The 26,426-nt window shown below is 39.9% G+C and overlaps 1 protein-coding gene across 1 annotated transcript; it reads right to left on the reverse strand.

Annotated features, from left to right (window-relative positions):
• Window positions 1-735: 735 nt before the first annotated feature.
• Window positions 736-26,426, reverse strand: HNRNPLL (heterogeneous nuclear ribonucleoprotein L like). The gene is made up of 13 exons (XM_038131117.1): window positions 26,088-26,426; window positions 17,750-17,868; window positions 17,406-17,643; window positions 14,119-14,204; window positions 12,180-12,276; window positions 12,017-12,089; window positions 8,039-8,110; window positions 6,333-6,550; window positions 6,049-6,170; window positions 5,275-5,476; window positions 4,337-4,394; window positions 4,124-4,222; window positions 736-2,969 (listed from the first exon to the last, which is right to left on the reverse strand). Exons 1-13 carry the CDS (start codon window positions 26,292-26,294, stop codon window positions 2,914-2,916), a joined length of 1,647 nt encoding a protein of 548 aa, XP_037987045.1. The 5' UTR covers window positions 26,295-26,426; the 3' UTR covers window positions 736-2,913.

Raw genomic sequence — 26,426 nt, forward strand, 5'->3', positions numbered from 1 at the left:
CATGAGAAGAGGAACAAATCTCTACCTTAACACATCTTTACCCCCAATGAAAGGCGATCAATTGGAAAAACAAACAAAACATCACCAACAAACAAAACCCAACAAAACAAACAGTGGGACAGACATGAAGATATTACATTGTGAATGACAGCTGCTTACAAGCAGGGAACGTGCATAGCAATGTCCAATGTTTTGCTTGTGTGACTTAGGCAAAAGAGACAGGAAAAAACCCCTGCATTAAGAGACCTTGAAGGTTTAATTTTAATCTAACTAGTATTGTAATACCACTGCCAAATGAGAGACAAACGTCACTCCCTCTGGAGCAACTGATTCCCCACCTGCCCCACTGTTTGGGCTCTATTGTAAAGAGCAAGATTAAAGGGGAACACAGACCTCATGTGTAGAAGAAGACCAACCTCCTTCCTTCCTGAGGACAAGCATCCACTCTTGTAGGCCCAAGAGAAAACATTATTTTCTTTTAACAACAAAACACCACCAACAAATCCTGTTCTCATGAAGACATGAATAAGATGATTATTTTGTGGAGAAAGAAGCTTGCACAATTCTTCACTCTCCTGTCTTTTCTGCCTTACATGTCACAGGCTACTCATTTTGCATATGGGCCTTCCAGCTGCTAGCAAGTCCTCTATGATACACCCAGAACCATGCTCCATTTGATCTGGGAAGACACAGGAAAGATGCCTTCCACCTGAACATCTTAGGCACTGAATGCTGTGATCCATTGAGGACACCAAAACATTAAAGTGCATTTCTTTTTTTTTTTTTTTTTTTTTAATGAAACCTGAATGTTTTAAGTGTCACTCATCCCAGACTGCAATTTGAAAACAGACTGTTTTTAATGCTCAACTACAAACAACTTCTAGAACTACATTTACACAACCAGCAATGGAAATTGTGACAGAAGAAACAGACTTCCACAGAACACTGAAGTTGATAAAAGAGAAATAAGAGACTGGGAGAGATCTTTTACAGTTAAAACACTAAGCAGCACAGAGCATTTCACCAGCAGCAAGATATGGCACGTGGACTTCTGCGCTGGAGCTGTCTGGAAGCAATTTCTGGGGAAAGAGCACTGAGGCTGAAAGAGTCTCAGCAGTGCCCCTAAAATGAAAAGTCTCATTGCTACTTCACTGACAGGAGGCTGAGATTATTCCAAACCCTGTGCTGAAAGACCAGCCAAAGAGCAGCTGGTTTTCAGTTCCCAGTTCAGACATATTAAAAGCCTGATGTGAATACCTAAAACAGTCATTACCTGAAGCATGAACAAAATGGAGGTAGACAGGGCAAAAATGAATCATTGTTGATGAGAAAACCTGAAGGACATTTGACACATTTTTCCTTATATGATAAGGAATATTTGCCTTGAAATTAAGAATGGGGAAAATCCAATCTATTGAAAGATGTGCAATGCCCACAGGCTGTAAACATCCTACAACTTAACCTTTCAAGGACAAGCACTCTGCACAAATCATCTTGCATAAAAGATGGATATAGATAAAATCCATAAAGACAGAATAAAGAACTTGTAGGAGAAAGCATAAAATAGCTGATAAAGTAACTTCTCTACAATGACAAAGAATAGACCTGAAAGAAGCCCTCAGCAATCCACTGCAGATTGAAAAAGGGGAACTCACAGAGCCTAGGACAACAGCTCCCAGACCCCACTGCTTGGATTCCTCTTTCTGGAGGCTTAGCCCAAACAAGACACAACTCCAGTTCCAGAAGACAGGTTTCAAAGTACTGAGACAGAACAAATCATCTTCTCCAAAGTGAAAGATTTCTCACTTCATTAATTTCACATCACACAGTCAATTATTTTACCTGAATCCCACTGAGATTACCTCATCTTAAGCTACAGACAAGCCAAGACTATTCACTCAATGAACTCTTTCATGGTCATAATAGATGTTTAAGGTAAATCAGACAGAAGAAAACATTGAATTAACTGTCCAGGTATGAAAGGATATGGTTGGGGGCTTTCTTTTTGTTTTAACTATTTTTACCACTGTGGTTTCTATTGTGATCCATGTTGTCACTCCCTCCACGACTTTTACCATTTAGTATGTCATAACCACGTCATAACCACTGCTTTAAAAAAAGAGTCAAAAGGATATGTTAAACACCAAAGATTTAAGTTTAAATCATGGAAAATGAGGATGAACACATTGATACAGGCTTGCAATTTTAATTTTTAAAAGGCCCCTACGGTGGGACTAGCTGTAGATGGCATCATGCTAATGCAAATGGGAAATAGGATTTAAAAAAAAAAAAACAAAACCACTTTAAATAAGTATGAATTCATACCATACACATGTACATACTTAATAATTTCCTATGTTAGCTCTGTTTGAAACTATAAATCAAGTCTGTACTACTAAAAGTTCAGTATGTGCAACATTAACCCAATCAAAGCATTTTATAAATACAAGCTTCTTTTTAGTATTGCAACATACTTCACTACTTAACATACTGAAAAACAAGTTCTACATTTAAAATTCTGCTAGAATAGTTCTATCTGCCAATTAAGACTACAAATGGAAAAATACTTGCTAATCTTTAACATTTTGAAAATGCAAATATATTTCATTTTTTGAAAAGAAACAATCTTGTTTATCCTACTGGTGCTTCTTTAGACATTTGAAGATACTACACTAACAAAATACAAACTTTGTAGTAAGCTTACAACATGTACTTCTCAGAGGCAAAAATAAAAAAAAATCTGGTTTGTATTTATGAAGGAACATCCATTTATTATAAAACAAGATAAAAGATATTAGAATTAAGTTGAAACAAGGCAACATTAGAACAACCACTTTAGAGCTTTGTGAACGAAGTGTAGTTTTTAACTTGCAAATCCAGGTGAACATAGCTCGTAACATGCTGTCCTCTTCTCTATAAATGGGATGAAGTAGAGAAGCAAAGCTTCAAGGTGTAAGGATTGGAGCCATCTGTGAGGAGACAACACAGAACACACCGTGAGCGCAGCTCTCCTGCTGATCCACTTTCCATAACCTGGCAAGTTCACCAGTTCTGTGTACTGCACACTCACACATCCACTGGGGTTTGCCTTTTTCACATTGAAAGAGAAAGCTTTTCTGCTGCTACCAACTCTCCAAACTGAGATAAAACTGAAATTGTGAACAGTGTGTTATCCATACTATCTTCAAAAATATCCTATCCCTAAGGTCCATTATTAATAAGGTGGACCAAAGGTGTGGGGGAATAGAAAAGATTTAACCTGTTAACACTTCACAGGGAGACAAACTCGTAACAGTTAGGAGGAGGTAGTTTAAAATAATATTAGACACTGACCTGGATTCAATATTATGTCTGGGAATACCTGGAAAGATTCTGTTTAATTCAGTAAACTACCTTAATTGTTCAGTACAAATCTGGCCCATTATGTACTTGTTTAGCAGGTTAACTCACCCCGCTCTATTCTTGCTAGTTTGGAGCTAAATTCAGCTTGGCTTCACAATTTCTGGTTTCAAAGGGAACGTGCTACAGGAGCAGTAAACTGGGAGCAACGAGCTGAGTAACGTAAAGAATCCTCTGCTCAAAACATTGCAGATTTCTCTGTATTTATTGTGAAAGAATCACAGAAGCGTTTGGTTGGAAGGGATCATCTCATTGGATCATCCTGTTCCAACCTCCTGCCTTGGGCAGGGATGCCACACACTAGACCAGGTTGCTCAAAGCCCCATCCAGCCTGGCCTTGAACACTGCCAGGGATGGGGCATCCACAGCTTCTCTGGACAACCTGTGCCAGTGCCTCACCAGCCTCACAGTCAGGAACATCTTCCTAACATCTGAAACCTAAATCTCTCTGAGTTTAAAACCCTTACCCCTTCTCCCATCACTATTTGCCCATGTCGAAAAATCACTCTCCCTCTTCTTATAGGCCACTTATAAAGAACTGAAAGGCCACCATAAGGTCATCCTAGAGCCTTCTCCAAGCTGAACAACCCCAGCTCTCCCAGGACTTTCCTCACAGGAGAGGTGCTCCAGCCCTCTGATCATTGTCATGGCTACCAGAACCCTCAACTCCTTCTCCACAGAAAAAAAACAAATTGCAGCAGTAAGATCAGGAAAAATTACTTACTTGGGACTCTTATCTGGTAGTGATTAAGTACAGTGAGAGCTTCCACTGCATCTGTCTTACATTCCCATTCCAACAGACCAGACAGTGTTTTGGCAGAAGCTGTCAAAATGAGACACATAAATGGGAAGGAAGGGATCAATAACGTCTGACAATGGATACTCAGATCAAAACTGGAATCAAGGAACTTCCCAGAAAAAGTCAAATTTTACTTACGTTTTGGGTCAAACACTTTGTATTTAATAAAGCTGAGAACTTCATGATCCTCACATAACTGTCACAAAAATAAAATAAGATATAAAACTCCAGCAAAAGTGCACATAAACAAATTAGCAAAAATCCCAAGTTCCTGGAAGAGACACACAAAAAGGAAAATTCTGACCTTTTTAACAGAGTTTGCAAGAATCTACGGCAAATCGTTTAAAAAATATGTTTAGATTGGTAACTCTTTAGAATACCATTCTGTAGTATGTAAAACAAGGCCCCTGTATCTGTGACATCACTGCTATCTCCAAAAACATATTAACATAATAACAAGTTCTCCTTTTTGACGTTCCTACTCCAATACACTAGCTCTGAAGTTGCTCATACAAGGACACCACTTGGGAACCAGAATTCACTTTCAGATAGAGTTGGAAAAATATATTTTATTGAACTGAAAAAGAACTTACTGAACTCTCAGCAATCTTGCCACTGCCTCCACTTAAAGTGGCCCAGTATTGCATGTTTTAAGCATCCAGAGTTCATTTAGGATACAACTGTGCCAAGGGTCCCAGGTGCAAGCTGGTCTCCATTCCAAAACATCCTAGCAGTCATTACAGGCAGTCAGTAAATCCTTTGTGAGCTGTAGCCCTAACTTTCATGTATTTGGCTTTGTGTCTTTTCCCTTTCCTCCAAAACCCCCCACATTAAGCTCTTCAACTTTATTTTCAAGACTTTGTTCCTCACATTAAAAAAAATAGAAATAAATAAAATTGAGACAGTAACTCCAGAATTGTAAACATATCCAGATGGGCTATAAATATATTTTAAGGACCAGCTCTCTGCCAGTGGCTCTGCTACAGCCTCCCAGTTACTTGTTTTTAAAAGCAGCACCAGGAAAAACCAGGACAGGGCCCAGAGAGCACTGCATGTCAGTCACTCCAAGTGCTTACCTTTACAAACGTTTCCTCAGTCACACAGAGGGGAACATTGTAATAATGCAGCACACAGGAGGGTGGCTGGATGATGTTCTTGGATGCTTGGCCAGCACTGGTGAAGCGATTGTTCTTACTCATGGCAAAATCCTTGTAACTACTTGTGCCATCCTCCAGTTCAAATATCTGGCTTGGAACTACCGAGTGCTGCTTGGAAACACTGGAATTTAAGGATAAAGTTTCTTAAATAATTAAGGCTATCATACTTTGCAGGTTATTATCTAACTAGAAAAGACCTGATGTTTCTTTATAATAATTTGAAATAAATAAAGTTAGAACATGATGGGTTGGATTTGACACCTTCCTTAAAAAATGCAGAGAGAATGGATAAAACACATTCGGGAATACAGTTTATCAGTGGCCAATCCATGTAATGATATGGATTTATGAATGTAAATAAATAAAATTATAAATAGTAATAAATCTTAGAGTGGTTGGGGTTGAAAGGGACCTTAAAAATTGGCCTTGAAGTAGCCTTGAACACTTCCAGGGATGGTGTATCCTCAGCTTCTCTGGGCAATCTGTGCCAGTGCCTCACCACCCTCACAGTAAAGAATTTCTTCCTAATATCTGACCTAAATTCACCCTCCTTCAGCTGAAAGCCAAAATAAACAGTCACAAATTGGAAATAATAACTCCAACAATGATAACAAGAGTAGTGTGATATTGTCCCTTTGAACCCTCATTCCATCTGCCCACTGGTGGACAATTAATCTGATAAAACGTATTTACCAGACATTGAGTCTCTTTCCAAATAACTTGACATTATTGAGATGTGTGACAGCTCTTTCTACAGCGTATTCATCACCCATTTCAACCAGTGCTGTGCCTGGAATAGTCTTCATAAATTTCACCTAAGACAGATAAGGTAAAAAAAATATACATTGCAACAAAGAGCTCAACCAATAGTTTTATAAAACATTAGGATATATTTTTAGACAACCTCAGGCAGGCTTTTTCCAAAGCATTTGAAAGAACTATAGCAGTTTCCAAGTTTCTAATCAATTATGCCTTACCTTCTCAATGTTTCCATACAAGCAGAACAGGTTGAATACCCTTGAGCAGTTCATCTTGAGCTGATGCAACCCACTAACCATGACAACTGACCCAGAAGGATTTCCACCATGCATGTAAGAGGAGGATGCCTGTGGCAATGGGTAAGCAACGAGTTCGGGAGTGTCCCGAGATCCCATCCGGTACCGGCTTGGCAAGGGCAGCAAAGGACCATGGGAGCCTAAGGAGATGAGAGACCATGTTTTTATGTTGTTTGAAATAATTTTCACTACTTAATCATGCATCAAAGCCCACACACATAATGTATATTTAAAGGAGGGGTAGAAGATATTCCAGTAATTACAAAAATTATTATCTTCCCTGCAGCGTGCAAAATATTTGAACATTAGCACATCAGAGGAAATAATTAAAATCAACATTCAGAAATATTTCCATCAAGTTACAGAGCTACATGACACCAATAAAGAATATTACAAAGTCGGGATAACAAATCAAAAGGAGTGAGACAGAGGTCAGGAGATGACACAGCTCTTTTTCCCAGAGACATGAGATTAAGTCAGAAGCCTGCCTTTCTACAAAATGCTCATTTGGAAGAAACAGGAATACTTAAACCTCCACACTAATGCAAAATGAAGTCGTCCTATTTTCCACTATAGATAAAGTGACAAGTTTCACTGAAATAGACAATTTTTTTTTCCTTTTAGTGATGAGACACTACTAGTAAGCAATACCTCTGTTCATAGAAAATGTCCGTATAACAGACCAAGGGGAGGATCCCTGTTATTCTGAGACAAAAATAACGTGAAACTCACATAAGCCAAGTATAAAAGGAACCTTTTGTCTTTTTTTTTTTTTTTTTTCCCAGCAAAAAGGAGTAATGACAGGGAAAGAGTGGTATAAGAGGAGATGGACACATTACTTAAGGTAGAAGGATGTATCAGAAGAATGAAAAAAGAACATCACTGAATCAAGGTAGGACTTGGAAATGCTGGAGAGTTGAAGAACCTTTGGAAGGAGTAGGTAGGATGTCAACCTACATTGTAAAATATCATAAATACCTTTGCAAAGAAAGAGGCAAGACAAATCACATTGCACCTGACAGCTGAGAGAGTAGCTAACTAGAAAAATCACATGTGAGTGGGGACATTTGTTTCTCCACCCTGGGGTCTTGGCTCAGCACATGAAAGTGACGGCAGGTCTTGCCTTACAGAGAGCACTGATAACAAACACAGTACTTTATGGCACTGATTCCAAAACATCATTCCTCTACAGTCACGTAGCTGTACCTTTTCTGAATCATCTAAATTAGAAGTGCAGATGCCAACAATTCATAGCTTTGCATGCAAAAACATCAGAGCTCTCTGTAGTACCAAAGCACTGATCATGCTATGTTGTCATTTTCTAGAAGAAAGCTCTTTCCCAATCCAGATATCATTTTCTACCCATTGCCAGGGTGATGGCAACTGAAAGGAAACTTTCTTCCAAGGAATAAACCTGTAGAGCTGAATGCTTTGGGTGACAGGAAGAGGTGAGGCAATGAGTGCACATGGATTTCACTGAACCAGCAATGTGTTTCAGTAGGCAGACTGACAGCACTGTAGGTGAACTGCTCATGCTGAAGGGAACCACAGCCAAGCATTGATTAAATATTTAGAGTTCCACAGAGCACGTAAGAAATCATAACCAGCTGTCATCCCATGTTACTTACCATAGCCATCATGTCTAAAGGATGATGGGTGCTCTCCCAAAATAGCTTGTCTCTGCCGGCCCTTCCCTCTGTCTAACATGGGAAGGGAAAGAAATCAGTTTAGTATGCAAAACCAGACACTTGATTTCTCCAGTTAAGACATAAAGCTTCTAGTTAAGAAGTGAAAAAGTAATTTGAGTCCTTGTTAATTTTATAAATGATTTCTCATTCACTCTATGTCTAAAAATACAAGCTGTAGCCCTGGGACACCAAAATTAAAAGACTGCCATCTGTATAACAAATTGCACTTAAGTTGATTGGGGGCAGTGGCCAATGAGGAGATGCAGACATTTAAAGTTTATGGAGATACCAAATAGTTCTCCTAAACAGACATCACACATTAGTATAGAAAACACCATACAGCAGGATTTACCCATGTGTCTCTTAAAACAAATTTGAAATGCAGTACTTTTGAAAGACAGTACCTGAATCATAATATTAGCTTCAACAGCAACACATTTTCAAAGTGGGCTTCTTTCAAGAAGTTTCAGCATAAGCCAACAACAACCTGTATTACATGGTTTCATAATCAGTAAACAGAGAGCATTACATATGTGTACATACATATTTACAGAACACCTACTGATTTATGGGAGTGCTGAAAGGATTGTACATTGTGCCATTACCAGCAGCACATAACAGTTCAGCTGAGGGAAAGTATCACTGAGTAATGCACTTAAACAACAGTCAATCCTTTAAGAAAACCCAGTTCTCTAGGATATAAAGTTAAGCAAGGGGTCTACATTAATGGAGGGAAGCAATGCCTCACAGCCAAAGCTGTATTTTCCAATCAGATCCATGCTGCACGACAAAAAGAAATCTAAATTTCCAGATTTCTTTGTGGTAAGCAACAATTCTTTTCCTACAATTAAAAAAAAAAAGCCACATTGAAAAGATGGGGCAAGGCATTTATCAGTTTACAACAATTCTCAGAAAATTTAAGTATGACTGCTGAAAAGAACAACTCCAGCCCAATGCAGTTGGAGGTATTTTCCCCCAAAAACAGGAACTATTTGATTATACAACAGTGGTAGATGAAAACACATGTGGCTCTTTCTGCTGGATGAAAACACATCTGGCCCTTTCAGGATTTTGAGGCCAGGTTCCAAGTCAGATATTTACTTTGGCAGTAAAATCTGAAGAGAGAGCAGTCCTGAATACTTTCAAATATATAGAAGAAAGATTACTGTTGTCAAGTTTACTTTTCCACTCCCTTTTCAGGGTAACAGCTCTGGTTCTTGGCTCTAGAAAGCAAACGAGCAGTCAGATCAAGTATTTTGAGCATTTAAACTATACGCAGTAATCATCTTTCAGAAAAACCAGTTTTGTAATTCCAATCTGTGGAACTAAATGCTTTGAACCTGCCCACAGTAAAATATAGTCAAGAATCACATTCTTCAAAAAAAGAATTCTGTGAGAAAAGTTTGACAAATATTTCCTCCTCGTGGTGGTGCAAGTCTCTCCTTGCCCCATGCTTATTCCTTTCTTGGACAAAGCCCCTGGATCGTGCCAGTACAAATACTTGTGTAAACAAGCACTGAAACACAAGAACCGACATGTGTTACAAATAATTCTGAAAGGAAATGTTCTTTATGATCTTGTTTAAGCTTGGGTTCCTTAACTTTTAGTTTTGTTTTTTACATCAGGTCCTTGAGTCACTGAGCAAGCTGGTATTACCACCAAAAGAAATGCTCCAAATGACACTTAGACATTTCTGGCTAAAGGCCAGTAGAATACTACTGGTGGGTCAGGTGGGTTTATTTCATTCAATCTAATGCAATCTGAGTTCATAGCAGCAGGCACTTGTTAGGAAGTTTACTTTAGCAGAGAAAGACTATGGGCAATTTATTACCATAAAGAATTAAAAATAGTTCTTAAAAGAAATCATTAGTCAAATGCATTTCCTTCCTAACATTTGAAGGGCAGGTGTGAAATTCTGAAAGGATTTATTGGCATGTCTGTCCTTGGAATGAAATTCCTTTGGGATAAGATCTTTGCTGCAGTGAGAGCCCTACAGCTCAGGTCACACCATGTTCAGAACCCAAATAGTGCTGTTGCAAGAGTGAGTTGAAGGACAAATACATAAACTCTTTCAAAGAAACCCCAACTCCTGGATTACTTTATGAGCAAAACTGCTCTAGATGCCTGTTTTCTACTCCCATTGTCCACATAAATGGATGTGGATCATAGTAAATAAAATCATGCCACATACAATATGTAATGATTGAGATAGATATATATATAAAATATAAGTCTAATTTTTTCCTCTTATGTGTAGTAGGGTGCTTATGTATAGAGAATAGAGACAGCAATAAAAGCAAAACAAAAGAGCAGAGTTCTTGAAAAGAGCAAGCTACACCTATCCTAAGTTTTTCATTTTCCACTGTTTGCTCAAGTTTGGGGAAGTTTCAGTTCATACAGTCATACCTCTGCAGACCAATTACATAATGCATTTAGATGCACAGTGTTACAAGTCAGCCTCCAAACACCGCAAAGATCAAAAGATACAAGGGTGAAATTAATCCTTTCAATTTTTCAAAATCAAACCTTTAGCTTTTTTTCTTGTCCTTGATTTTCTTCAGAATGCCTTTTCTTTAACTCAAGAATTTGAGAAAAATATTGAATCCCAATACAAATAGTCTGAATCTACAAGCTGCAACCAATACTGTAGCTCCCTTGTTAACTTTTTACAAGAACTTCATTTTGAAAAGCCAGGCCCTAAGTTTTTAGTTGTACAACAGTTTCACAAGCCCAGTGTCTCTGCAGAATTACTCTGAGTGCAAATCTCTTGAGAGCCAAAGCCCTGGTTCTCATGTAGCCTTTGATAAGTAGATATTCTATCTTGGTCACATTGTCTTTACTTTTCTAACTTTACATTGAACATATTATTGTACATAGGTTACTGAACACTGCACTCAATAGTTACACATTTTTGGTTATTTTTAAATAAACACTTAACAAGAGTTAGGCTAGACAGCAGTTTGACTGTACATATATAATCATAGTTTCCACTGACATGAGTTAAGCCCTGAGAATTTTACAGCTGAGTACTTAAGAGACAGTATGCCTGTACCAGTTATGGATCTCCCTATTTTATTACTTAAGTATAGCTGAGGGAACTTAGTGGTATTGCACTGCTCAGTTCCAATTATCTGCATATAAGGATTGAACTTCCTTACTACTAAACAATATTTACATTGTTAAGTCTGAATGCAACTCTCAGATACAGCAAGCAATAAAAAGATTACAACGTCAATGATAGGAACAAAAGGTTCTTAATTTTGTAGGTTCTCGATTTTTCAGTGTTAATTTTAAGGGAAATAAGACCAGCATACATACAAACTTGAACAGAATGGGTACAGTCTATCATGTTATTCATCCCACACAAATCTGAAGTACTGAAAATGTCCTCCTTTAAAACCTTGTGGTGGTGGTGCATGCAGTATGCAGACAAGGTGAACTGCAAGTCTGAGGTTTTTCAGAGGGTTTTTTTGTTTGTTTGGGGTTTTTTTTGCTGATGCCGATGTGGTGCATGATGAAGTGTAGAGTCAGCCTGCTGAAGTCCTCTATCCTTCTTAATGCCTTGTCCAACATAGGGGAAAAGAGTCCTTTCGAAGGAGAAGCAGTGTGCAAGTTTGTAGTTTATAAGGAATAGTCTGTGCCAGGTTTCCTCTCCTCCAAAGAGAGAGAGCTGCTTGGAGAAATGCAAGTCCTTGAGAACTGCGAAGGTGCTTGGAGGTGTGGGCTCCTTGTTGCACTAAGTGGCTCAAGCACACGGCAGTAGGGGGCACTAGGGCTCAGGGTTAATTCCCTGCGGTGACACAGCCTCCAGCAGCACTGGCCTGCTTTGGAAGGACTGCTGCCACACAGCCTGACCACGTGTGAAGGGCTGGCATTAGTACAGTCAAACAGCTACAGTGAGAATGGATCGGAACCTACCTCGGCGGCCCAGATATGGCTTAGTGTAGTCCCAACTATCGTTGTCATTCCTAATGACATTAAGTCGAGTTGGCTGTTCAAATAAAGTAAAAGTGAAAGAGGTTAAGCCTTGACTATATGTATTTTTTTTGAGTAAAATTAAAAGAGAAGGTCCAAGCATTACCCTTGCATATTCAATTTTTAGTGTGCAGCATCCTGCATAGATATCTGCTCCATTGAGTGCAGCCTTCGCCTTCTGGGCACAAAACACTGATTCAAACATACAAATCATGTTAAGGATCTTTTTCCCCAGGTGTCTCATTCATGTCCCTTTTATCTGATAGGGCCTTTTTATTTTTGTAGCCTGCAGATATTCACTATTGTATACACTACAAGAACTCCAAAGAGACTTACCACAGTAGTTACTTTACATCAAAAAGGATTAAGTGTACACCCTTTTTAACTCATTAGCCAACAAAACCCCACATAACTAAAAGAGAGACTTGGAGTGAACAAATACTCATCTTGCCTCAAAAAAATACAACAGGCAGATGCATGTACCAGGCTCCAACACCCAAGTTATTTCATATCCTACTCATATTCCAAGATTAGTTTTGTGATTAGCAGAAAAATGTGTCTGAGCCTTGGCACATCACAACCCATAACCTCACCCATACTCAATAATATATGATGTCAGAAAGCCTGAACTTTGCAGCAGAACAGACCCTTTGCACCATGTCTTGATATCATTTAGTGACATTTTAGAAAAAAGTCCAAAACAACAGAATGTGCCTTGGGTTTTACCACCTTCCTGCAGCCTAACTTCTTCCAAAGTGATGCAGGTTCACTGGGGAACTTAAAAATTAGGAAAGTTAAGCTTCCCAGACCTATAAGAAACTGACACTGGCCAGAACTGCAGAAGTAATGGGTACTTCAAGTAGCATTTAAATTTGAGCAAATTTCTGAACTTTTCAGATAAGGCTTTTATTGAAGCTCACTTTCCTGGCCACCCCCAACTGTTTACCTTGCTGCTGCATTACTTCACTCACATTTGTGAGTTTTCTTTCAATTGCTGGCTGGTTTCATTTTCAATAAAAGGCAAAGGACATAAGGATGGTAGTTTCTGAATGTGTGCAGGACCCTCCCCACAACTTCCCTAATCTCTCACAAGATGAAGAATAACCCCCAATTGTGCAAGACATCTGATCCTGACAATTCCATTAATGACAAATTTAACACATACAGTAAGTCAAATTATTGTTTGTTACAACACACAGTTTAAGCTTTCTACATAGATAAATAGTAATTAGTTTGATTTAATAGAAGTTAGGTAGTTCCCTTTGCCTGGAAAATCATCAGTGCAGCCATCACATTGATAGCATCTGAAATCACAAAAAAAATGCCATTTAATTTGGCAAATTTTGTCCAGATAACAGTTTAAAAATGGATGTAAATAACCTTTCCTTTAGGAAGAGGTCTGTCAGAGTTTCATAAATTAAGGCCTAATCATATCAGACTTTGGACTTCACAAACCACAGCAACATACCACAATTCTGAACATTCAACCCAAAAACAACTTAAGACTGCAAAAGAGTAAACAGTAGGATAATAGAGCAGGGAATTTCTTCAACACATGATGCCCAAGAATCAAGGTCAAGGATTCCTAAGTTGGCATTTGCCTTATGAAGTCAAAATAGCAAGACAAGCAGTACATACTGGGACTATTTTAGAAGAGTCTGAAGAAGACAATCTGCAATCCCTTACCCATTTCTTGAGTATCAACGCAGGCAGAAGCCATGAAACTTTTGTGTATAAAGGTGCATATAAGGGGTTGTCAAATCTATGACAAAATTCATGTCTGCAATTATTAGGCCTGAGGGACTATAAACATGGTTATCAACCACTGTTGACAATGCCATTTTCCTAAAAAGATGATATGTGCAAGTATTACTTTGTCTTATAGACATACAACAATTAGAAGTTACCATGTCTTAGACAGAAATTAAGAAATTATTTGGTCTCAAAATCACATGGTGTTTTTCTGACATTTGCATGTTAAACCCATTTGGAGTCAAGAACCTACAGCAAAAAAAAAACCAAAAAATCACACTCAAAAAGGATATTCAACCATGGCTTGTATTCCATTTCTCTTGAATATAACGATGCGCTGAACTTTTCCAACAGGGTTGCACACAGTGTACAAAACATCCTAAGGAAGAAGAAAAAAAAATTTAGTCAGATGTGAAATTCCAATCACTTATGGTCCACAGAACATTCTCCTGCAGTGGCATTTACGTGCCAAAGAGCAAAGAAAAGGCTTGTTAACTTTCCATTTCTTATTTTCCCCTCTATAATTAATACATTCATGATTGGCATTTTTATCAATCAGTATAGTACAGGCAATCAAATCTGAAAAACAGGAAAATACTTCCATAAGAAGTACTCAAGCAAATACTGGTTTAACAAGTATCTTCAACTGCGTCAAAACCCAGTAACTGCATCCATGTCTCAAGCTCTGCTGCCTTTGAAGCACTGCCCTGCAGTAGTTCCACCACAACAGAGAGACAAAGTGACACTTGTAGTTGTAACACATTTCCTAAGCTGCCAGCAGCCGAAGTCATGTTCTTTTTCAGAGAGTAACAGGGAATAATTCAAAATGTAAACTTAGCTCATCAAAATGAGAATTTCAACAGTTTTCATCCACCTGAAGCAATGCTCCTTCCTATCTTTTTATCTAAACCAAATACTTGGTTAGATACTTAATTATAATTCCAAGATTTTGATGTACATGCTCAGGTTTATTTGGGGGTCAAGAGGGAGAAGTGGCAGAGGAAGTAGGTATAATATTTATTATTATGTTTTGCAGAGTAGAGGATCAGTTGGGAGGCAAGGGAGTAGGGGGCATGTGGATTTCTTAAAACTAAAACAAACACAGCCCACACAGTCTGAACCCATAAAAAATAAGACCTGTGAGATCATTTACAGCATTCTTGGCAGCACAAAAGGCTACCCACCATCTCTCCTGTTTGGGAGAAAAGATTCCTAGAAACTTTCCAGCTCCAGGTGACATTAATTTTCACATGACTTTCCTTCATAATTTGTCCCTCAAAAAATTTCTTCACAGGCATTTAATTATAACAAAAAAAAATTGTATTTCAAAACGTAAGGTCTACCCAAAACCCTATCAGTGTCATTAGCCAGCAGTCACACACACAGCGGGATTTTTTAATTATGTTTCATAATTCAGCTACTTTATACTACCAAATAAATCAAGTGGTTCACCAGACACAGTAATGAAGGCTATTTATTAAGAATTTAAGTACTTGTATTATATACATACTAGAATATTATTAATTCAGTTGCCAAGGTACACCACACCTTCCTCATGCATTGGGAAAGTCTCTTTGAACAGACAAATCTAAAAAAGTTCTGCCCACTGGTAAGGAAACAAGGAAACTGAACTTTAAAGACCCGTACATGACATCTTGGGCAAAACTCTTCAAGAAAACACCAACACCCCCTATCACATAGGGATGAAAAGCAATTAGGAATTAAATACAGTTAATTTGCCCTTCTTGCCCTTTACTGTTACAGCCCTCAAAAAAACCAAAAACGTTTTGTGAGAGAGAGAAGCTGATCACAATTGTAATTTTAGAAGAATTTTGCTTCTGCCACAAGAGGCCTTTTGAACAGACCAACTTCTCTCCAAAAACTTGATCTTGTTTTGAAAGTAAAGCTCTTAAAAACTTTACAACAGTTTACTGCAGATATTCAGACTTGCCACTTAAAACTGGTTGCAATTTTTCATCTCTTTTTTTTAACTGTAACTCAAATTTAAGAAGAACTTGAAGAGGAAGAAGTAGTGTGGGCTTTGTGTCTTTTTTTTTTTCTTGAGTGGGAGGGATATTTCATTGATTTTTGTTTTATTTTGTTGGGAGTGGGTTTTTAAATAACTTTGCCTGAGGCATTCTTAAATTAACTAGTTTTTAACCCACTGGACAAGCGCAAAATTTGTATTTTTCTCACCACATTTTAGCTGTTACGGGCACAGCTGCTCTCCCCAGTTGCTGTGACTATGCTGCCTTCAATGAGCTCTGCTGCTTGCCAGTAATTCTGGAAATCTGCCTGCTCCCAGCACTCATTTGTATATGCTAAAGAAACAGCTGGGGGCAGTGAGAAGGAAGAGGTTAGGAGTGGGTTGTTTGTTTTCAAAAGGGAGCTTCTGTGCCAGAGGCTTCATCCTCAGAATTCCCATGGAATTCTCCTAGCCCAGAACCAGGCTTCTGCTCCCAGTTTCTTCAAGCATCCACCTTCAACTGAGCAGCTCATGCAAGGCAAATTTAAAATGCGTGAATAAAACAGAGTTTCCAAAATTTGTATTACAGTCATGTGCAAAGAATACTTTAACTCAGCCAGTGAATTTGTTCACACAGGCCAGGTTTGTTTTTAAACACTAAAAAGCAACTCATACCATGGCATGCTTTTCTGTAAAGAAAATTGACAGAAAAAACAAAATTCATCGCTTACTGGTGAATCAACAGACAAAAGCTATCAATACTCTCAAAACAGTGAAGCACAAAGCATGGTGTGGAACTGACTACTTGAGGTAATTTCAGGAATACTAAGCTGCAGGTTATTTGCTCTCATAATATACAGCACATTAAATAAAACTTAATGCTTGCATTAAGTTACTTGGTTCCACACACCCCAAACACTTTGATTGATCCATACCGTCCTACATCCCTAAGAAAAGTCACTCATACTTGTATCATAGTACACAATTTAATTTTTTTCTCCTGAAATATTTTGGTGCAATTTAACATCTACTATAAAATCTCCTATGGAAAATATACGCATTTAATGCATGACAAAACATAAATGCTTAAAAAACAACAACAGCAAAAAAAAAACCTGTGTCTTAAAAAAACCATGTACACGTGCCATTAATAAATAGCAAGAAATTAGGATGCAACTGTGTAAATGGTACAACTTGAAATACTAAAAAAGAAAATATGTTGGCCCAAATAAAAGTGAGGAAGATTCCGTCAAACTGGAGTTGATCATCAGAAGATAAAGGTTTCACCTTTCCACAAAGGAAATACTTAAGAAGGACTGCAATAAAATAACCCTTCCCTACTGTAAAAAAATCCTTGCTCTTTAAACATACACCACTCAGAGCCTAAAGGCTCAATAACAATCTTGATGTTGTGGCAACACATTTGGAGATATTCCAGAAGCATGCAGCAACTTAAACATTTCAAAATGCTCAATTACGAAGTCTTCAAACGTATTGCAAAACATCTCCATGAGACTGAATCGTCTTGAAACACCTTTATTTAAGAACATGTGTGTTATCTATGTGAATATACAAAAAAAAAAAAAAAAAACAAAAGAAGAACACAAAACTTACCACTGTAATTGGGTAGAGAGGATTCTGAATTGACAACAGGAGAACTTTATTCCCACCGGAGGGGTCATCAGTGTTCCCTGGCCGAGTGATCCTCTTGCTTGTGGAGTAGTTGAAGAAGGCCTGCTGCCCAGCAATGTACACAGCTTCATCTGCTGCAAAGGTCACACATTTCTTTGCACTCTCCACGTTTTCAAACTCCACCAGAGCCTGGCGCTTGAATGGCATCATCATGACATAGCTGGTGAGGGAAACATCACACTAAGGTTTCCTGCTCACTCAAAACAACTCCCATGATGGTTATTTATGATGTGTTTTTCTCCAAACAATTCCTAATAAAGACATACCATATGGTTCCAAACTTCTCAAGAGCTTCCACGAGATCTGCTTCCACAACAGATTCACACAGCCCTCGGACATGGACGACAGGAGAAACAGAGACTTTGTGATGACTTCCCCCGGCATCCTAGCAACAAAATGACATTTTAAAAATTCAACACAGAGCAAGGAACGCTTCTATCATTAATTAAATTAAATACTTGGTAGACACTACACTGGGTCCAGATGCAGCCATCTAAATGCACAATCTAAGCAAGTGTTAAATAATTTAACTTTTCTTTCCAAACGGATTGCCAAGTTCAGTTGCTGAAGTCTACTTAAAATAAAAAGCTTCTCAGATTTAATTCATCTGTTTGCACACACAGGACTTTTCTTGTATTAGAAAAGCAGCCATTTAAAACTGATTGAATTGCAGGAGGTCTTACACACACCCTATTAATTAGGAGCATTTAAAAAAAATAGGACATGTCCAACAGCTAAAATATTTCTGACACTCTGCTTGCTGATGCCGGTATTTTTTTGAGACAGGCTGGAAGAATAAAAAAGGAAGAACAAACGAGGGCCATCCCCCATTGTAAACTGAATGCAAATTGAGAATTTTTCCAACGCTCCGCAATGCAAGCAGATGCCAGCTCTGGATTATGGTTGAAATAAACCAAACCTCCCTTCTAATTCTGAACATACATGTTTTTAAAAACTCACAGTTTCTCTACGTATGGAGTTCTTTTCACCCCAAGGCCGACTACTATCAATGGATCCAGACATCATACATTAGCACACAGAGTTCCCACCATGAATATTTTTTAAGCTATTTTCAGACAGGCTCAATTCTGTGCAGCTGAAGAATTCGGGTTGGAATCAGCTCATCTTTGGAGATAATGAAGGGCACACTAAAATATACTGCAAATACCCAGCACCCAAATTTCATATTTGTAACAGCAGTGTGCAGTTGATGTAGTCAGATTTAGTGACTACATCAATGTGTTCCCATCTAACAGATCAAGTCTTGTTGATTTTTCATTTAAGCAGCAGCACATCATCTTCTGGGACATGAGAGAGATTCACATTTGTAGCACAAAGGAGCATTGAGCTCCAATAATTAAGTAACCACAATGATTGCTTCTACTGTTAGACATTCCTCTCTTCTCTGTCCATTTGAACTACTGATGCCAGGAAAAAACACATTCCAGATAACTACAAATTGAGTCTTGTGTGTTTAACTCTTGTGGCTCCATGTACAGTTCTCACTAAACAATTACAGAATTTTTTTTTCTTTAAATCAAGGATTTGACCATTCTGTTTGAATCAAAAGCCAGCACTTCAGGCTTCCTCAGATGTCAGAACAATCAGTTGTGTAATATTTTAAGTTTACCTTACATTTTATTTGTTTGCAGTATGAAAGCATTTTAAGTGGCAACACATTTCTTTGAATAAGAACTGTGGCAATGCTGGGAAAACACCACTGGTGATATTTGTATAAGTTACCTTGTATCCTGAATCAATCAGCTCCGGTGTACAGCAGGAGCAGTGATCAAAGTAGTCAGGAAAGGTTAGTACTTTGAACTGCAAATGCTTAGACAATTGCAGAAGGAACAGAACTACAGAGAGATTTTATTTTCAGATTGCATGTTCTTAACCCACATACACTTTTCAAAGCTGAAAAAAGCACCTCAGAAAATCTTCAAGAGAAAACTAACAATAACTACCACTTTTTCCTGCAAACTCTATTACTCTAAGATGTTGAAATAATAGGCACCTTTATTTACAGTCTACAGAACAATCAAAAATGATTACATCAATTATTCATTGCCCTGCATACTTGCTACTAAATTAAGACCCCAGTTAGTACCAGGGGGATGCATTTTCCTTTTAGGTTTCTTTAAAAGACTCGAGAAATCCCATCTAATTTTATTTGTGTTTAATCACATGGTGAATACAAGCAATGATTTACTCATCGAAGCAGACTCACCATAAGGAGTAGTTACTAGCAACTAGTAACTATTCCTTAGTATTAGTATTAGTATTCCTAGTACTTACTACTAACCACCTTTTTGAACTAATATCTCCATAAATCACATCAAGCTTTTCAGAAAATGGATACTCAGAAGAGTATTTCGCTCTCCCTCCCCTTCCCAGCTCAAACTTCTGGTTTAGTTTCAGTTCATGTTTCTTTGTTATGTACATCCCTTTGTGTTTTTATCTACTAGCAGGTACTAGCAGATACAAATCTTTCTAATAGTGCAAATTGTCTCCAAAATTAAGACTTTTACACTTGCATCTTCAAATCCTTTATCCATGAGTTACATGAACATGTACTGGTGTCTGCCCTTCTGCAGAATATCAACAAATACAAATTTTGCTTTCTGTTATCATTAAAGCAACGTTTGGCTTTCCAAACCCAATTTCCTTCTCTCAAAACATCATACAGAAGACATTATTTTAGCAAGGTTTTGCAAGAGATTTAGAAAGAACCAAAACCTCCCATTATACCAACGTGAGCAGAAGCTCGAGAAGCATGGAATTAAAAACCCCAAAAAACTCCCTCAAAATAAAAAACAGAAAAACAACCCACCCACCCCCCCAGAAAAACCCCAAACACAAACAAGTGATATCTTGGCCACCTGCCATGACCTTCTCTTACCTACAGAGAATTTCAGAACCACTTTTATTCACATAAAACCACTGAGGTGGCCAAATCAGAGGGTCTCTGCTTTACTCCAAATAGCTTCTAGCCAGCAGCAGTGAACGGCAGCACAAGAACCAAGCACAAATCAGTCCTGAGCCAGGAAGCCTCAAACTGACATTCACAGAGCACGTGGGTTGGTGAAGGATGGGGACACGTGCCACAGGTGCAAGCAAAGTCTTCACAACGGGCAGACACACATCTTATTGTCAAACAAGTTTTGCAGCAACAAAGCTGCAGTATCAAGCAAATCTAGAACGACCCTGGATTTCCTCTATGAGGAGAAATAAAACCACCAGATCACATGAAAAATCAAACGTGTCTGCAGAGTGTAAAGTGCACAGCTAAGGTCAGAACATTCACAGCTTATCCAACTGCTGCTGGAATTTCTCCCCAGAGAAGAACAATGCAGAATTTTGACCAAGATCTCAGAGCTACTGTATCTCGAAAGCTACATGTGCTACAGTTGGCACACAGACAAAGGTTACATCAAAGCTTCTGCTCACACACCGACTAACAACCACCAGTATTTCTCTGCCTACAAAGGAGTCTTTCAGTAATTCAGCTCCCACGAGAGCACAAAAGCACCATGCAAAACTCCAACACCACACTTGCACTCCACCAAAGCCAGGAGAACAGAGTAGCCAATGTAACAACTGTACCATTAATATATATATACATATATATACATATATATACATATATATATATATATATATATATATATATATATATCTATATCTATATATATCTCAAGGGGATTTGAAAGCTCAGTAATGATTTCTTGAAGAATCATTAGGCTGGACAAAAAATGCAGTTAATTTAAATAGATAATGGAACAGACTTCCTGCTCAAGACCAGTAACAAGGACAGAAAAGGTTTCCCTCAGGAAAGAAACCAGGAGCATAAAAATCCTTACCCTGAAACAAAGCTGAGGCACAAAGGGAAGCAGTGACATATCCAAGCAGATGAAGTACAAACAAGTGACTTCACATACCTAAGACTGCAACAGAAGCAGCTTCAAAGAACAGCTGTGGCATTTTAACATCCATTTTTTGTGACCTACATACCTCTAAACAACATTTGAAACATATCAATGGTTTCTTGCCAACCAATTACAGTTTGCCATTCCAAAAAGGAACAAAGTCATCATGTAGAATGATGCCTGTCTTGCTCATCAACTCCAGATTAGAATTTTCTCACCATTTGCACAAAAATGTGTCCTTTATCCTTTCTCCAGTCAAACACTGTCCAGTCAGTATACTCACATTAGCCCTTCTAATTAGTACTACCTTTTTTTGAGCATTCGCTTCTTTGTCTTTCACTATTTACGTCCTCCATCTCTCTTTTTTTCCCTCGCTGCAAAAGGAGGGCACTTCTCCTTCACATTCCCTCTGCCAAGCACCTAAATATACTCTTATTTAGTTTCTCACCTTTTAGATTATCTTATTCACTCTCAACTTTCTCCTCTCTCTGCATCCCTCTTAACTGGTCTGAAATTTGTTGTACAGATACAAGAGAACTGGTACTGGGTGGGGGAAAGTGTCTCAGAACAACCAAGCAGACAGGACTAAGTTAAGGTTCCACTGCAGTGGAAGAACGTATCAGTTTTGTATATCCCGGATTTGTGCTTTTTAAATTGTTGTTGGTCGGTTTAGGGGCCTGGGGGGCAGGGCTACCCAGAAGAAGGGGTTAAGATTAATCACACCCCATTAATCAACCCCACTCTGGAAGGTTTACCTGGCAATTTTAGTTTTGTTTTGGATGAGGAGTTTAGGTATAATTTCTCTTTGTTTAATGCATCTCTACCACTGCATCCTTTCAATGATTTCAACAGCTACAGAAAGAATGCCTGCACTATGACCCCTTCTGTTAACTCTGAATTTGACCTGAAATGGTCAGGTATTTGGACCATATCATTGTTCCAAGTCCCTTCCAACTGAAACAGTATACACTATTTTCCTCTCTGCTCATGGCAATCTGAATATCCTTAAAAATAGATATAAATAAATAAAACCAAGCAAACATCATTCCAAACCAAAACCCTACACAACGCAACAATCATCAGGAGATTCAGCCTGAGATACTGAAAAAAAGAACCAGCCTGAAGGTAATGTTTTGGATTTTTCTTTTTGAAGGAGGACAAATTATTTACATTTACTCAAAACCAGCTTCTAGGACGGAGTTCATTGAAGAAAGTGACAAGCCAGTGCAAAGCAGGTGAAGATCTGAACTCTCTGCATTTAGCTGCTGTTACCACACTGCCTGTGTTAGACAGGAAGCAACTGAGTTGCAAGGAGAGCTGCTTTCCATTTAGCACCCAGGACATTTAAACAGAGAAGCTGAGAAGCTGCAAGATCACATCCCTGTTTTACCTTGCAGCAGCTGATAGCTGTGTTTGTGTATTCAGACACCACATCTCACTTCCCGAACTGTAAGAACAGGGAAAACAGATCTTCCTGACTTCACAAGAATGCTTAGGAGTAGGTATGTCAGAGACAGTGAGGGAGGTGAATGCTAGAGGTGGTACAAATATGACATTAATCCATAAAACCAGCATTTAAGGGAGGGACAGGGGATGGAGCTGAAAGGCCCCCAAAATTCCCTTAAACACAGCTCTCAGCCCACATTATCCCAGTGTCCTGACCCTCTGCTACACTGCAATTCTGATTCCTCTGACAGGGCTTCACCACCACTCAACACTGCTTCTGCACTCCAATACTTCTGCAGGAACACATCCTCCTCCTTCCCTGGTCAACATCCTGGTCTGTTCCTGGCTCTCCTGGCTACTCAGCCTGGAGATGAGCCATGAAGGAGAGGGTACACCTCTGGCTTATGAGAAGTGTCCACACAAGTGGGAAACAGAGAAAAACAAAGAGCAAAATAAAAGCTGGATTCCCTCTGGATCTCACATAGAGATTTCTAGGCACCCTTTTCCAAAAAATCAAACCAAAAGAAACCCCACAACAACAAAAGACACAAAACAAAACAATAGAGCCATGAAGAGCCTCTTCAGCCAAATGCAACAATCCCAGAACAGGAAACTGCCACAATAATACAGCCCAGGAGGGTGACCCCACCAACCTGCCAGAGGAGTCCTAGCACAAAAGAGCTTTTATACAAAGGCATATAACCCATATGAGTGTACAGCTGACTGATATTTCAACGCATATGTGAGGGAAAAATAAATTAAAAGAAAATAAAAAAATAACTAGAAAAAAACCCCTACGCAACTAATCATATGGCTGCCAGACTCATATCACTCTTTACCCTGATCATCCACTCCTTACCATCATTTCACCATCATTTCCCATTTCTCCTCCTAATCCCCCATTCGCTTTAGTTCCTCCTACTTATTTTTCTGCTCTCATCTGAGGAATCCGGGACACTTACACTTCTTCCCTCCTCCCAGCCTACCTTCATCTTGTATGTCTGAACCACATACAACTTTTATAAGCTGAGAACATTTCCCTGCAGAGGAATCAGTAAGATACATCACAGAATACGCAAGTTTCCTGCACATTTTTGTATCTGTTAGAGAGAAAAAACCATGAAAATTCACATTAACTAACTTGACTTAATAGAAGTTGGCATTTTGCTATTAAAAGCTTCACATAAAATTACTAACAAACCCTTGGTCATTCACTTTTCATATCTCCATTTGATGTTACAGTTTATGCTTGAGAAACCAGTTTCATCTCCAGCATCAAGATCCCAAACACTGGATCTGTGAATACAGTTTTGCCAATAAATTGTCAATGACACTGCCACTGACACAACCAGCTGCCGAAAACCCCTCATGTTCCCGACTTGCTACACACTTGTTTCAGTTTCTTTACTCACAAGCCTCAGCACATGCCATACTCGAGATGCAAAAGGCGAAGTCAAATACCCCATGGTGTCATTACCATGAAGGGTAAACTTGAATAAACTGAAACACTGAGACATCCTCAAGACACTCTGAGCCAGAGCCCAGAAAGAAGGCAAAAGAGACATATAAGAACAAGCTGATTTCATAAAGGTGCAGAAAAGAGGAAAGGCAAAAGCAGAATTTGCTTTCTACTTGAAACACTCAATGCATGTCGTTCAGCTCTCCTACATTACAAACTTTCCAGGTAACTTAAGCAAGTATAAGGATTTCTTTCAGCACTGGCTTTTTAAGACAGAGCACATTACTAAGTCTTGACTGCAACAGAGATGATGCACTGTCACAAGATACTTGAGAGTTAAAACAGTTCACTCTGGAAATTTATTTTGTTACAGTTTATCAGGAAACTTTTGTAATAATGTGCTGCTTTGAGCTGGGGTAAAATTAATTTTGTCCATAGTAGTATGGGCAATATTTTGGATACATGCTTGAAACAGTATTGATAATACAGAGGTTTTCCTTCCTGGTGAGTAAGAATCAAGGCTTTCTCTGCCTCTCCTGTGGCTCCACATGTCAGCACAGCTGAGACAATGACTCCAAGTGACCTAAGAGATACCCCAGACCCTATGAAATCCCACTCAGCATATAAAGTGGCAGAAGAAGAAAGGAGAGCAGGATTTTCCTCACTTGTACCCTTTTGATTCCCTCCCCCATCAGCCCGGGCAGGAGTCAGCTATGCAGTGCTTGGTTGCAGGAGAGGGTTAAACCACGACAATAAATGTAGCAGGCATCTTCTCTATCAATAGATTTAACTGATAGAGAAATGGTAACAGCAAATGCTCCCTCATTAACTCATCCCAGTGATAAGCAAGTTCATTTTAACAAATCACGAAACAAGCTTTGACATTAAATCAATGTTTTCTTGATTTGGCTTATTCAAGTAAGAAACAGAAAGAGCCATCAAGGAGAAAAATGGTTGCAATCAGAAGGACAATTAGTTAGATAAGGAATCAAACAGTAGACAGAAAAGTCTCGTTAGCTCAAATTTATGGGTCAAGGACTACGTTGATACATAGATGCAAATTCACGAGAAAAAGGTACGTAGCAAAAAAACCCAAAAAACCCTCAAAGTGAACCCTGTGCTCATAGCAGTGGGAGGGAGGGAGAAAGTAGAATTAGAAATTATTTTTAAAAGGAGGCAATGGTTTAAGATCAGCCTTATCGCCGTGTGGTGCCAGACACAAAGGTAGAACGGAGGATGAAAGGAACCCTCGGCCGCGGTTTCAGCCCCCGCCGCCGCCGCCCCCCCGCTCGGCGTTTCTATAGCTACGCTCAGCAACAGGGCCGGCACAAAACTTGCAATGGCGATACCCCGAAAGGCACCCAGCTGCCAGCGGAACGGGGGCGATCCGTCAGCTCCCAAAGGCACATCCCTCACACCCGTCCATCCCTCAGGCTGCCGGCTCGGCCCGTGCCCGCGGGCGGTGAGGAACAAGCGCACGCCGGCGGCGGGCAGCGCGGCGCGGAGCGAGGACCCGGCCCGGAGCCCTCGCCATTCCCACCCCGCCGGAAGCGCCTCCATGCCTGGGAAGCGGGCAGAGGGCCCCGACCCCGGGAAGGCCTCGCGGCCGTGGAGAGCCCCCCGCCCCTCCCCGAGCACGGCCCCCTGCCCGCGGAGCAGCGGCGCGGGCGGTCGCGGCCTCGCCCGCGGTAGGGGCGGGGCGGGACGGGTGCCCTCCCCCCGCCGGCAGCCTGAGGGGAGCCGCCCCCTGCCCGCCGGCCCCGCGTCCCTCACCCCGCCCGAGAAGCCGCCGCCGCCGCCGCGCGATGCGGGGGGCTTGTCCCGCCGGCTCTCGCTCTCCTCCGCGCCGCTGTACTCGATCTCGCCTTCCTCGGCAGCGGCGCTGGGCTTCAGCCGCTTGGCCTGGCTCTCGTAGGCGCCGTCTTCCTCCTCCTCCTCCTCTTCCTCCTCGTACCGCTCTCCGGACGACGGCGACGACATGTCCGCGGGAGGGAAGGGGCTGCCGGCGGGGGAGACGACGCGGGAGCAGGGACGGAGCCGGCGGCGGCACCGAGCCCCAGCGATGCTCTGTGCCCCGGCCCCCGCACACGGCCCGCCCCGCGCCGGCACACG

The sequence above is a fragment of the Motacilla alba genome, chromosome 3 (assembly GCF_015832195.1).
Source record: "Motacilla alba alba isolate MOTALB_02 chromosome 3, Motacilla_alba_V1.0_pri, whole genome shotgun sequence".
NCBI classification, from domain to species: domain Eukaryota; kingdom Metazoa; phylum Chordata; class Aves; order Passeriformes; family Motacillidae; genus Motacilla; species Motacilla alba.